At 37.1% G+C, this 14,566-nt stretch overlaps 1 protein-coding gene across 1 annotated transcript in view; it reads left to right on the top strand.

Moving 5' to 3' along the window:
* Window positions 1-14,166, top strand: part of fgf22 (fibroblast growth factor 22) — a 31,589-nt gene extending 17,423 nt beyond the window's left edge. Inside the window, exons 2-3 of the mRNA XM_079807657.1 lie at window positions 9,320-9,423; window positions 13,532-14,166. Of these exons, the coding sequence (XP_079663783.1) occupies window positions 9,320-9,423; window positions 13,532-13,726 (299 nt within the window). The 3' untranslated portion in view covers window positions 13,727-14,166. The remainder of the gene's footprint in view (window positions 1-9,319; window positions 9,424-13,531) is intronic.
* Window positions 14,167-14,566: the final 400 nt, after the last annotated feature.

Below are 14,566 nucleotides of genomic sequence, written 5' to 3'. Positions count from 1 at the left end.
TTTGGAGACTCCGTATAGTTATGATGCATGTCCGTAAACACCAAGCTGGAGCTTCTCAGCTGCTCACTGGAATACTTTCAGGATCTTTCAGCTGTTAATTGGCTCATAAATTTAACAACCCTGCAGAGGCCGTCTCTGCATACAAGTGAAGTCGTTTGACCACACCTGTGGTCAATGGGGAGCTTCAGCTCAGCCATGCCAGGACAAGTTTTAAATGGTAGTTTTTACCTAATTTTCGGATCAAAACCATTATGAAATTACTTGAACCCAACTGAAAACATGAAATAAACTTGCTTGCATCCAAGGAGGGCCCCAAAAATACCTAGAGACCAGCATAGGCTATTAAAACCATTATGAAATTACCTGGAACAAAAAAAATTATAATTTCCTTTTAAATTTATTTTATAAATCCATGACATATATCTCTAGATTCTGTAAGACCTATTTAGTTTGAATTCATTTTAGTACTTTAAATAAAACATATTATTTTATGTTTTGTTATCTTAAACCCCCAAAATGTCAGGTGGTGCAATTGTATGAATAAATGACAATAATAATAAAATAATAATAATAATACAATTAAAAACGAAATACTATGGCATCATTTAAGGTTTGAACCCTTTAATATAAACCATTTTTAGAAAGCTGTTGAGATAATTGAAAAACTTTTGTCCAACAATTTGTATATTCTCAAATGTCAGGGTGGCACAACTAGAAACGGCTCTATTATTATGAATTGACAAGGTAAAAATAGTTAACCTTATAATGCATCATCCAGAGGAGCCCAACTGATCCTTGTGCAGAGTGAAAAGGTTTGTAGATCTCTGTCAAATACTGGTAAAAACGGCTAATTTCAAGTATGGGTTAGGTGTTTCCCTTTCCATGCCTGACATAAAAACAGTTGAAATTATTTATTTTTTTAAACACTTTGAAATCTTATAATATAAATGTAATAACAACTGAAACTTGTTTAAACACATTGTCATGACTAAAAAAAAAAATATATATATATATATATATATATATATATATATATATATATATATATATATATATATATATATATATATATATATATATATATTTGTCAATGACCATACAAAAACGATCATTTCAAACATTAACAGTCAGTAAGATTTTGTAAAATATTTTTGAAAGAAGTCTCTTATATACACCTGCATTCATCTGATAAAAAAAAAACAGAATTTCACACATTTTTAGACAAATTCAATACAGAAAAATATGTGATTAAAAAAATTCTGCATATTCCATCTAGGACTAGTAATAACACGAGATGATAACCTCTTTCCCCAGGGCACCAGTGTTAGGTGAAAATTCGCTTTTGAATATAACATGGTCCAGAATTAGGGCAGAGCGTTTTCCCGCACACTTGAAACTCAAGCTGTTTAAAGCAACGATGACTAGGGTGGGCTCACGGCCTGAACGCTCATCCCACACACATAGGCCTAGAGTTCATTCGGCTCAAGAGCACCTAGGAGGAGGCTGATCTGATCAAAGGTGCTGGTCACGGCCATTAGGCACAGCAATAAGGACCCAGCATGAAAAGGTTGTGATCTGAAAAGGGTTAGGAAAGAAAAGGAGAAAAAACAACATCAGGACCCTCTAAAGGAAGAAAGCAAACTGTGAAAAAATTGAAAAGGTACGTCAATCAACTACAAGCACCCAGTTGGACACAAGAGATTCCCAGGCTTTCACCCGAAGGGGCGACAGGCCAGAGAGGGCTGCTGGAGGGGGCAACCTGGGAAATTAAAGACCCTCTTTAAAAAGCACGTAAGGGAGGGAGTTCGCAGGAGAAACTTAGCTCCATCTTTCACCCTGTCGACCCCCTCCTTCTCTTTTAATTGATGTGGGTGGAACTTTGCTCTGTGTGACAAAAGCTGGGTCATTAATGAGACCTTGTCAGCTTCCAAATCTCAGGTAGGTAACAAAGGCCTTTTGGGAGCAAAGGGCCAGTTGAAGGAAACATAATTTTAGGAACCTCCTGACCTCCGCCCTGGCTTTCCTTATTACCAGCATCTACATCGCGCGTTCTCCACCAACTCCTCCTTCTGCTCCTCTCACCCGACGATAATTCTGACAAAGGAATCGCTTTGAGAGCTCCTTCCTGCTTTTTTTTTTTTTTAAATGATTTGCTTTCAATGTCAAAAAAGGGCTGAATGATCTGAAGATGGGCTCACTTCCAGAAAGTAGAGGGTGGGAGATTAAGGTAAAAGTGAAAGAGTAAAAAGACTGCGCAAAGGGCTTTCAGAAGTTACATGTGAGATGGGAAGAATGGGTAGTCAACACTTGACTAAGTCTGTAGAAATGAGGATTTTGCTTGTAATAGTTCAAGCAGCTTATTGCCATCTCCGGCCAAAACATGGCAAAGGTCAAGCGAGTTTCCCGAAGATGAGATGAAAACAAACTCGACGCTATTTAACTGAAATTATTCTCACCTACAAAACTCACTGGGATCTTGCAAAATTATTTCTTTGAAATGTAAAAAGACTACTGACAAAAAGCATAATGGTCTATTTAAAGGGATTTTATAGATCACCCAAAAATGAAAATTCTGTCATTTAATTACTCACCCTCATGTCGTTCCAAAAGTGTAAGACCTTCGTTCATCTTTGGAACACAAATTAAATTCTTTTTGATGAAATCTGAGAGCTCTCTGTTCCTCCATTGACAGTCTACGCAACTGCCACTTTGACACGTCAAAAAGTTCATAAAGAGATTGTAAAACTAATCCATATGTATTTAGCAGTCTAGTCTAAATTGCCTGAAGAGACTTGATCGCTTTACATGATGAACAGATTGAATTTAGGCTTTTATTCGCATATAAACATTCATCAACTCACACTCAAGTTGTGGTAAACGAAAGCTCAAGCATGTTCGTTTGACATGCGAGGACCAATGAGGTTCATTCTCGTGTTACGCAGCACATTTCAGCTTCCACAAGAACCAATGAGGTTCATTCTGGTGTTATGCAGCACGTTTCAGCTTCCACAAGAACCAATGAGGTTAATTCTCGTGTTACGCAGCACGTTTGAGCTTCCGCAAGAACCAATGAGGTCCATTCTCGTGTTACGCAGCACATTTGAGCTTCCACAAGAACCAATGAGGTTCATTCTCATGTTACGCAGCACGTTTGAGCTTCCACAAGAACCAATGAGGTTCATTCTCGTGTTACGCAGCACGCTTGAGCTTTCTCAAGAACCAATGAGGTTCATTCTCGTGTTATGCAGCACGTTTGAGCTTCCACAAGAACCAATGAGGTTCATTCTCATGTTATGCAGCACGTTTGAGCTTCCACAAGAACCAATGAGGTTCATTCTCGTGTTATGCAGCACGTTTGAGCTTCCACAAGAACCAATGAGGTTCATTCTCGTGTTACGCACCACGTTTGAGCTTTCTCAAGAACCAATTAGGTTAATTATCGTGTTATGCAGCACGTTTGAGCTTCCACAAGAACCAATGAGGTTCATTCTCGTGTTATGCAGTATGTTTGAGCTTCCACAAGAACCAATGAGGTTCATTCTCGTGTTATGCAGCATGTTTGAGCTTTCTCAAGAACCAATGAGGTTAATTCTCGTGTTACGCAGCACGTTTGAGCTTCCACAAGAACCAATGAGGTTCATTCTCGTGTTACGCACCACGTTTGAGCTTTCTCGAGAACCAATTAGGTTAATTATCGTGTTATGCAGCACGTTTGAGCTTCCACAAGAACCAATGAGGTTCATTCTCGTGTTATGCAGCACGTTTGAGCTTCCACAAGAACCAATGAGGTTCATTCTCGTGTTATGCAGCACGTTTGAGCTTCCACAAGAACCAATGAGGTTCATTCTCGTGTAATGCAGTACGTTTGAGCTTCCGCAAGAACCAATCAGGTAAATTCTCGTGTTTTACGCAGCACGTTTGAGCTTCCGCAAGAACCAATGACGTTCATTCTCGTGTTAAACTGCACGTTTGAGCTTCCGCAAGAACCAGTGAGGTTCATTCTCGTGTTATGCAGCATGTTTGAGCTTTTTCCAGAACCAATGAGGTTCATTCTCGTGTTACGCAGCACATTTGAGCTTCCGCAAGAACCAACGAGTTTTGTTCTCGCTCGTTAAGCAGATTTGGTAGAGTTTCTGTTTATGTACGCTGATCAATGTTTAAATGTGAATAAAGGATTAAATTAAAGCTGTTCATCACATAAAGTGGGCGAGTCTCTTCAGAAAATGTGGACTAATCTACTAGTTTTACAATCTCTTTGAAGCGTCAAAATGTTAGTTGTCAATGGAGGGACAGAACGCTCTCAGATTTCATCAAATAGATCTTCATCTTTGTTCTGAAGATGAACGAAAGTCTTACAGGTTTGGAACGACATGAGGGTGAGTAAATGATGACAGAATTTAAATTTTTGGGTGAATTAACCATTTAACTACACGATATAACATTGCCATATTACTCCACTGATATAGGTCTCACAGTTGTATGCGTTTGATTCTCTATAAAGGACCATCTCATTTGAGTCATTCTGTGTCATGACTCAGACTAGTTACATTGTAAAGATTAACCTTTGCAGTACTTCTTTCAAGGTTTTTAGGTTGTGTCTGACTGGGCATTTTCATGAAAATTTTAATTCCTTGAACACTCTAGAGACCATGAGCTTAGGACACAATAGAGGACATTTTCAAAGGGAATAAAGATTAATAAAGGTCCCACTTGGCTCTACAGGTGTTTGGTCATGCGTCAAGAACTTTAATAATTTCACCTAGACAAATCCGCACAGAATATCAATTGGATTTTCTCAACTGTGAGAAACTGGTTCAAATAATGATAAAGAATAGACAAAGTATCGTTTCTAAGAACATTTAATGACAATTAATGGAAGAATGGGACTTGAAAGATAAGGTTTTAGTGCATTTAATAAATTTAAAAAAAAGACTCTTAATCAGCTCTTTATTTAGGAGATTTTCCTGAATTGGACTTGACTCACAACTTTGAGCAGCTAATAATGAAAATTAAAAGAGACTGCACTTCAGTCACCGGTGCTTTTCATCTGACTCAACCATTGCTCACAAACTCAATGTGAGCTCCAATCATCTGAAAGACTGGCTGGCTGTCTTATGAGCTGTTTGCACGCGTACATCACCACTACCATGTTTGTAAACACAGCAAGGAAATAACTTATTGACCTTCAAAGCACAAACATTATTGAATGAGGTTGCAGCTGTACGCCTGAATGATCTATCAGCATGTCTTTATGACGGACTGTTACCCATGAAGACATTATTTACCTTACACTTCTCTATTGTAACAAGAAAAAATGTCATGTCACTTTCTGTCGCCTGTCAGCTGTAATAGTCATGCTTGCCAAGTGAATTTATTTCCTTTTAAATTGTATTATTATTTATTATAATTTTTTTATTGCATTTTCTAAGTTAAATTACATTTATTGCATTTGATTTTTATAATGCATACATAGAATATCCTCCAGGATAACCACACGTTTTTTTTTTTTTTTCTATATCCAAAGTATTTCCAGGTAAGTTGCTTGGGATAAAAGCATCTGCAAAAGGTAATATAAATGTAAATATGACCTATAAAATGCTATAAAAATTCTAAGAAATCTAATATACACTTCCAGTCAAAAGTTTGGAAACTGTAATATTTTGATTGTTTTTGAAAGAAGTCTCTTCTGCTCACCAAGGCTGCATGTATTTGATCCAAAATACAGCAAAAACAATATTATTGTGAAATATTTTTTCAATTTAAAATATATATTTTTTCTATTTGAATACATTTTAAAATGCGATTTATTCCTGTGATGCAAAGCTGAATTTTCAGCATCATTACTCCAGTCTTTAATGTCACATGAATATGATGATTTGCTGCTCAAGAAACATTTATAATTATTATCAATGTTGAAAACAGTTGTGTACAATTTATTTTCAGGATTATTTAATGAATAGAAAGTTCAAAAGAACAGCATTTATCTGAAATATAAAGCTTTTGCAACATTATAAATGTATTTACTGTCACTTGATCAATTTAATGCATCCTTGCTGAATAAAAAAATCTTACTGACCCGAAACTTTTGAACGGTAGTACAATGTTACAAAAGCTTTTTTTATCTTTCTATTCATCAAAGAATCCTAAAAAAATTTTTTTTACACAACTGCTTTCAACATTGATAATAATTATAAATGTTTATTGAGCAGCAAAGCATCATATTTCAAGGATTTCTGAAGGATCGTGTGACACTGAAGACTGGAGCAATGATGCTCAAAATTCAGCTTTGCATCACAGGAATAAATGAAATTTTAAAATATATTCAAATAGAAAACAGTTATTTTACATTTTAATAATATTTTGCAATATTACAGCTTTTTTTATAACATGAATGCAGACTTGGTTAGCAGAAGAGACTTTTTTCAAAAACAATCCAAATAGTACAGTTTCCAAACTTTTGACTGGTGTGTGTGTGTGTGTATATATATATATTTTTTTTAGCATTTTAAGAATCTCATCTCATGGCAAGCATGGGGAGACTTGAATGGCGTTTGATTTTTGCTTTTACCACAAAAATACATGAACAATCTTGAATGATAGATGTTCTTATGGACATTAAATTGGAGCAGTGTCTTCCATCTCATCTGTGTCGGTGATTTAATTTCCAAACCCACTGGAAATGACATACGGCCAAGGATATTACTTTATCACTACATTTTCTATTCCATTTTCCAAGTTTTTCTGATAGAACATGTTTTAACAGTTTTTTATCATAATAAAACATGTATAATTCAACAAGTACATTCATCCCAGGAAGTGTCACAAAGTTGCGGATGATAATTAGCCAATGAGTTTAAACTGGAAGAAATGGCTGTTGAGAAATGACTACACCTGCTCAAACCTGACGGCGAGGGTTTATTCAGTCACAGCTGAAAAGCTTTAACCAGAATCCCAAACCCAAGTTCTTCGGTCTGCCACCTGCAACACATGGTTTCAACACAACTGCCTTCCTGTGTTTTTTTTTTTTTTTCTTCATTTCATTTCCCAACTGGCGCTAGGTCAACATCTCATTCAGCACCTCGATGTGTTACAGTGTTTACAGTCCAAAGCCAACAGCTGATTTGTCTGCACCGTTTCCCCTTTCAGTATTATAGAGAGGCACCCAGCTGACACCAAATGGTTTGCAGCGTTTTGTCCTTTTTTTTTCCATTTTAAGCTGCTTTTTATGAGCCTTAATAAGTCATGGACGCTCTGGGCAGATAACATCAGACATTAAGAAGTATCTGATGTAATGGAGAGGAACGCTCTCAGAAAGCATTCAAATGTCTTCCACAGATTTTCAGGACAATCTCAGGTCATCTCCAAAACAATCTGTCCTGTTTTCATGACAATGGGACAGCCTCCAATTTAGAGCAAAAGCAGCATTAGAAGAACTTTGCTTGATGGACATCCAACCATAATCAATATACTAAATTGCCAGATCCTAAAAAAATTGATATAATCTGATAGGCGACTTAATATTCAATGGATGATTTAAAGTTACACAACAAATATGAGTATTTTCATTAAGGATGCACCGATATTAAAGTTTTGGCTGATACGATGATTCTATATATTTGAAAGCCGATAACTGATAAATTGGCCGATAAACTTAAATCCCAATTTTTATATAGTTTTTGAGAGCCTGATTACAAAAACAAAAGTCTCACCATTAAAAGCCATGTCCCAAGCACACAATTATAATGTTCTTATAATTTTATGTAGCCTATAACTTTAGTTTCCTTTTTTTGAAGCGATTCCAATCATATTTCAAGCAATTCAAAAACATCATTGCGAACAGTGCGCACCTGTCCACATTTTCTCATCGGCCGATGACTATAACATTAAAAAGGAACATATATCAGCCAATACCGATATGGTGGCATCCCTAATTTTTTCCCTAACACATTTTTAAGAACATTGTGTTGTGGGAGACTCTGCAAAAGACATGAGTGCAAAAGTCAAAGGTATCCATATAGTGTGTGCTAAAAAATCCATTGAAAACTTAAAAATAATAATAATAAAAAAACACGTATAAATATATTCTGTGAACGGCCCCTTAAACCCAGTCTAAAACATTTTTCTTTAGATTGTGATATTTCCTTTTCACATAGACAAAAAAAGGTCACAAACTCATGACGAATTTGTAATTTGTTGCAAAGTCATATCAAATCTTAAGACCTTGTTTGTGCATTTTCGTACAATCGCTTAAAGGGATAAGCTTTAGCTTAAAGGGATAGTTCACCCAAAAATCATGCGTCAGTTCTGGAAGGTCATTTTAGTCAAGTTCGCATCAGCTGACCGTCAGCTGATCACGTCTACCTATAGAGATACGATGTGTATTACAGTATACATATATAAGCTCCTTCAGTACTATCAGCAGCTATCGCGTTTCTACAGAGCCCATTTACCCACCTCCATCCCCAGCTCCTCCTCTCATTCAGTCAGGATTTGGTATTCTGATTCCCCTTGAATCAGACTAAATTCCCAAATTATTTTGAACATTAAATATTGACATTAATGATATCTGCAATACATTATGTTGGTTCTGTTCTGTTTACCCTAAGGGGCGTTATTGCTACTTTCCCTGCTCTTATCCATGCTGGGCTACATGGATGCGCAGGGAGTTCTTGCCCAGAACAGAACCATACCACCAATCCAAACTGTATGCTAATCTTTGACGATAGTGGTCCTGACAGGATTTACTTACCCTCAAGTTGTTCCAAACCTGTATGAATTTATTTCTTCCTCTGAACACAAAGGATGGACACATTTTGAAGAATGTCGGTAACCAAACAGTTGACATTGACTTCCATAGTATGGAGAAAGAAAAAATACTATGGAATTCAATGGGGCCCATCAACTGTTTGAATTGCATTGATCACCATGAAAACCAAATTGTTATTTTGTCAGTAAATAAAATGTGTTAACTTACTTACAACTTGTAATCATTAAAGTGTTACCCCCAACACTGGCCATAACATCAATCTGGCATTTTGTCATTTTCTATACTTTCATTCATTATGCCATAAGTACCACATAAGTTAACCAAGAAAACCACGTCTGGAAATCTAAGTTGTTCTTGGTGGATTCACAAAGAGCATCATTCAAACTGGCCAATTGTAGTGTGTCCTGATTTTTTCTTGTCCTGGGAGGAAGAAAAAAAACATCCCTTGAGCATATGGATGCCTGGTTTTCTAATCAGTAATGATAGAGTGGCTTTTGATGGAGAAACTCGCCCATTCTAAACCAGACTTCTGTTCCTTTTTCCCCTCCTCAGGTCTGATGGAAATCCGATCTGTCAGTGTGGGAGTTGTCGCCATCAAATCTGTCAGCACCGGCCTGTACTTAGCTATGTCCAAAAAGGGAACACTCTTCGGATCGGTAGGTACATCGAATCACAGTGTTTCAGCATCTTTCAGTATTAACATTTTTGCAAATTACAGCCAAAATGGGTCATCCAGTGAATATCCTGCAACTGATATTTGGACTTTTAAAATTGTAATTGAACTCTAACTAGGTTATTACAGGACGATTCAGAATCTGCGGTCTCCTACTGTTTTTGTGAAGTTAGTGCGTGCCACCAGACAGTTGTTTGTGGCTTGTTTAATGAAGACGCCCCATTGCATGGTGCGTTTTAACTGCCCTCTGAGAAATCTCACCCTGGCAATCTGTCGCCCAGCCATGATAAGATGGCTTACAGATGGCTATATCTGTCCTCCGATCCCCAGAGTAAACATGACAAACCTTGGGAATCACTCGAGGCCTAAGCACCCTTCTTTTCTTACCCTTTTGAATGATTATTAGTCACATTCACTCATTCCACAGTGATCTTATCAGACTGTAGGTTAAAGCTGCCTTGAGCAGGACTCTTAAGTGTTATTGTCATCATCCTTTTTGTCCTTTTCAAGTTAATAGCTTTATCCAGCTGTGGCAGAGTGGCAAAGCTCTTTTGGCTTCGTCGGGCAGCTTTTTGAACCCATGCGAGACGGTGATGGTTGATTTACAATGACAGGCTGGTTGAGATAAATACAAATGCGTAATGGGCACACAATAGGATGTTTGGAACATTACTCGCTCTCTGATTTCCCAGGACATAACCACATATTCTGGGTTTGGGGATCCAAACGTAATACTTCAAGAAAATGGCTGTAGTTGGACGCTTGAACATTTGGAGTTTACTCACTTCATTTGCGCGTGACATTCACTTCACAACAGATGCGAATTTGCGCCATGGCTTCTACCAGGTAGCTCCAGTCCCGTTGCGAAATGGCTGACATGGATTGTTTTAAAATACGGCGAATAAGCTCAATTTGCAGACTTTAGCTAGCTTGTAGTCTCAATATGTATATATATATATATATATATATATATATATATATATATATATATATATATATATATATATATATATATATATATATATATATATATATATATATATATATATATATATATATATATATATATATATATATATATATACACTCTCAGAAAAAAAGGTACAGGGCTGTCACTGGGGCGGTACCCTAAGGTACAAAAGTGAAAAGGTACATCTTTGTACCTTACTCACCCCTGAAAGGTACATTTTAGTACCTCAAAAGGTACATATCAGTACTTTAAGAGTGCATATTAGTACCTTAAAGGTACATATTAGTACCTTTTTTGTTATGTACCTTAGGGTACCGCCCCAGTGACAGCAATGTACCTTTTTTTCTGACAGTGTATATATATATATATATATATATATACACTCACCTAAAGGATTATTAAGAACACCTGTTCAATTTCTCATTAATGCAATTATCTAATCAACCAATCACATGGCAGTTGCTTCAATGCATTTAGGGGTGTGGTCCTGGTCAAGACAATCTCCTGAACTCCAAACTGAATGTCAGAATGGGAAAGAAAGGTGATTTAAGCAATTTTGAGCGTGGCATGGTTGTTGGTGCCAGACGGGCCGGTCTGAGTATTTCACAATCTGCTCAGTTATTGGGATTTTCACGCACAACCATTTCTAGGGTTTACAAAGAATGGTGTGAAAAGGGAAAAACATCCAGTATGCGGCAGTCCTGTGGGCGAAAATGATGATGAAAATGCACCTTGTTGATGCTAGAGGTCAGAGGAGAATGGGCCGACTGATTCAAGCTGATAGAAGAGCAACTTTGACTGAAATAACCACTCGTTACAACCGAGGTATACAGCAAAGCATTTATGAAGCCACAACACGCACAACCTTGAGGCGGATGGGCTACAACAGCAGAAGACCCCACCGGGTACCACTCATCTCCACTACAAATAGGAAAAAGAGGCTACAATTTGCACGAGCTCACCAAAATTGGACAGTTGAAGACTGGAAAAATGTTGCCTGGTCTGATGAGTCTCGATTTCTGTTGAGACATTCAGATGGTAGAGTCAGAATTTGGCGTAAACAGAATGAGAACATGGATCCATCATGCCTTGTTACCACTGTGCAGGCAGGTGGTGGTGGTGTAATGCTGTGGGGGATGTCTTCTTGGCACACTTTAGGCCCCTTAGTGCCAATTGGGCATCGTTTAAATGCCACGGCCTACCTGAGCATTGTTTCTGACCATGTCCATCCCTTTATGATGACTACTTCCAGCAGGATAATGCACCATGTCACAAAGCTCGAATCATTTCAAATTGGTTTCTTGAACATGACAATGAGTTCACTGGACTAAAATGGCCCCCACAGTCACCAGATCTCAACCCAATAGAGCATCTTTGGGATGTGGTGGAACAGGAGCTTCGTGCCCTGGATGTGCATCCCACAAATCTCCATCAACTGCAAGATGCTATCCTATCAATATGGGCCAATATTTCTAAAGAATGCTTTCAGCACCTTGTTGAATCAATGCCACGTAGAATTAAGGCAGTTCTGAAGGCGAAAGGGGGTCAAACACAGTATTAGTAGGGTGTTCCTAATAATCCTTTAGGTGAGTGTATATGTGTGTATATATATATATATATATATATATATATATATATATATATATATATATATATATATATATATATATATCTCAAATTGATTAAAGAGTGCTTTTTACAACTTTTTATTCCTGTTTCAATTAAGTACGAAGATGTATCGTACAGCTCTGGGTATCCACATATGATTTTGTCCTCATTGTTGTCACTACTAGAGCTAGCTCCTGATTGGTTGACAGATTGTACAGATTTTTACGTCAAACACCCGAAAAGCTCAACTCGCGCCATGTCTTTCGCGTCTTTGCATTGACTTAACATGTAAATCACTCGCGCTTAACGCTTCATTTGCACCATTACAGTGAAATCGTCATTTTTCTACCGTAACCCAATACAGACAAACTTCTCTACAGAGCGCTAGTCGCTCTACTCTCTCCGGCTACAACATTTTTGTGCTGTGTTGGCCACCGTAGCTTCTCTATGTGCTCTGAAAGGGGGGTGCAATTCACAACCTCACCGCTAGATGCCACCAAAAAAAAATCACACACTGCACCTTTAGGACTTAGTTGACCTCAGCACTTAGCATTAGAATTTAGCAGACTTTAAGTATACCAAAAGTACAATTTCAGGGTATTTATATTAAAATGCAATATGTATTTATATAAATATGTAAATGTATTTGTTGTTAACTTACCATAAAATAAATGGATCTCAAATGCATTTTGGTATATTTGTTTTTCACTGGGGGGTGTTCACAATCTGTCGTTTCGTGTAGCCAGATTTTTGACGGTTGAAAATAAACTTGGTAGCTTATCCTGACAAAGCCCAATATGGCAAAAAGTATATTTTCAAATATATTTGTATTTAAAATCTTCTATAAAAAAAAGGAAAAACATATATTTGTAATATAGATTTTGAAATACTTGCAATATTTGCAACCTTGAGGTACTGAAAGGCGTTATATAAAAATATGTTAATATTGTTGTTGCTGTTAATAATAATAATAATAATATTTTTGGCCATTTTATATTATATTTCCAATGTAAATACATTTATTTTGTTCAATTATATTTTAAAATAAAAACACATTTTGCTTTGAACCAAAATCTGTTTCACGATTGAATATGTATTTTCTTGCCGTTTTTAGATTTAAATATATCTTTGTGTGTGTTTGTGTGTTTGTGTGTGTGTGTGTGTGTGTGTGTGTTTCCTTAAGCCATGCTGTTCATTTAGCTTATATTTGATAGTTTTTTGTTTTGCCATATGGGACTGCCCTCCTAAAAACTTTTGTAGGTCAATCAGCAGATTTGCATATTTGACTCAATTAAATTACATGCCATTTTTGTCCTTTAAAGTAAAATTTTACATTAATTACGAAAAATGACAATGACACTTTGCCCAAATTTCATGAATATTCCTGTCAAAAAACAACTATGACTAAAACAAGAACTATGTAAAATAATGCATGTCCTAAATAAACTACTTTAAATATTATGATGGTGTCAACAAGTAACTCAACCTGTGATCTTCATTTGACTAATTGCAGGTCAGATACAACCCCAGCTGCAAGTTCAAAGAGCGCATCGAAGAGAACGGCTATAACACCTACGCCTCCCTGCGCTGGAAGCACAGGGGGAGGCAGATGTTCGTGTCGCTGAACGGCCGAGGGAAACCCCGCAGAGGCCACAAAGCTAGACGGAGACACCCATCTACTCATTTCCTCCCTATGCTGCCCACATAGCTGGACTCTTCCTCATGAGCAATGCTATGCCCTCTGCATTTGATGGGGACTTATTAAATGTTATTAAGTTCTTGTTTGTCTGTTTTGTTTTTCTGAGTACTGTCGCACAGTACATTAACTTATTACTCTGTCTTCTGGCTCAGCTTAAGACCCAGTAAAGTTTAAAGCAAGGCTGTTAATATGATGTACATGTTATGTATTAATGTTATCGTTGAGTTAACTAGGCATTGCATCTCTTTGTAGATTTCTGATAGAGATCATCAACCCAGTCTCACTGGAAAAACGTGTCTCTACCTACATTTTTGCAAAACTCCAAAAACGTACCTATACATACAATTTCACGGCAGTTTACGACTGAAATTAACACTGTAGTGGCAGCTTATAGAAATTATCATTTTGGGGTATTTTATTATCTAAAATAAAGCAGCGAATATTCCCACAGTCGCGTTCGTTTGTTCCGGCGAAAACTGAATGCGCTCTGGTATTTTATTAATTATAATACAATTATTATAGATATTAGGTATTTTACTTTTCACAATAGCAACGTCTTTTTCTTAAAGGGGTCATGAATTGAGAAATCAACTTTCCCTTGAGCTTTTGATATATAAAAGGTCATGGTAATATAAGAATATCCTGTAAGTTTCAGAGCTGAAAACTTCCTTGTTAGTCAAAGAAAAGCTTTTATTGACACCAGGCCCAGCAAACGATCGATCTCAGAATGTGCCAGGCTGTGACGTCTGAGTGTGGTGAAGCACCGCCTCAACAGAAGAAGAACAACGCCTGATTCTGTAGGCCCGCCCACCGACTCGTGCCTGACATGACATAGGCCTATAGAGCTAA

The sequence above is a fragment of the Gobio gobio genome (genome assembly GCF_949357685.1).
Source record: "Gobio gobio genome assembly, chromosome: 24".
NCBI lineage: Eukaryota > Metazoa > Chordata > Actinopteri > Cypriniformes > Gobionidae > Gobio > Gobio gobio.
The sequence above is the reverse complement of the archived record's forward strand: the minus strand, read 5'-3'. Positions and strand labels throughout refer to the sequence as shown.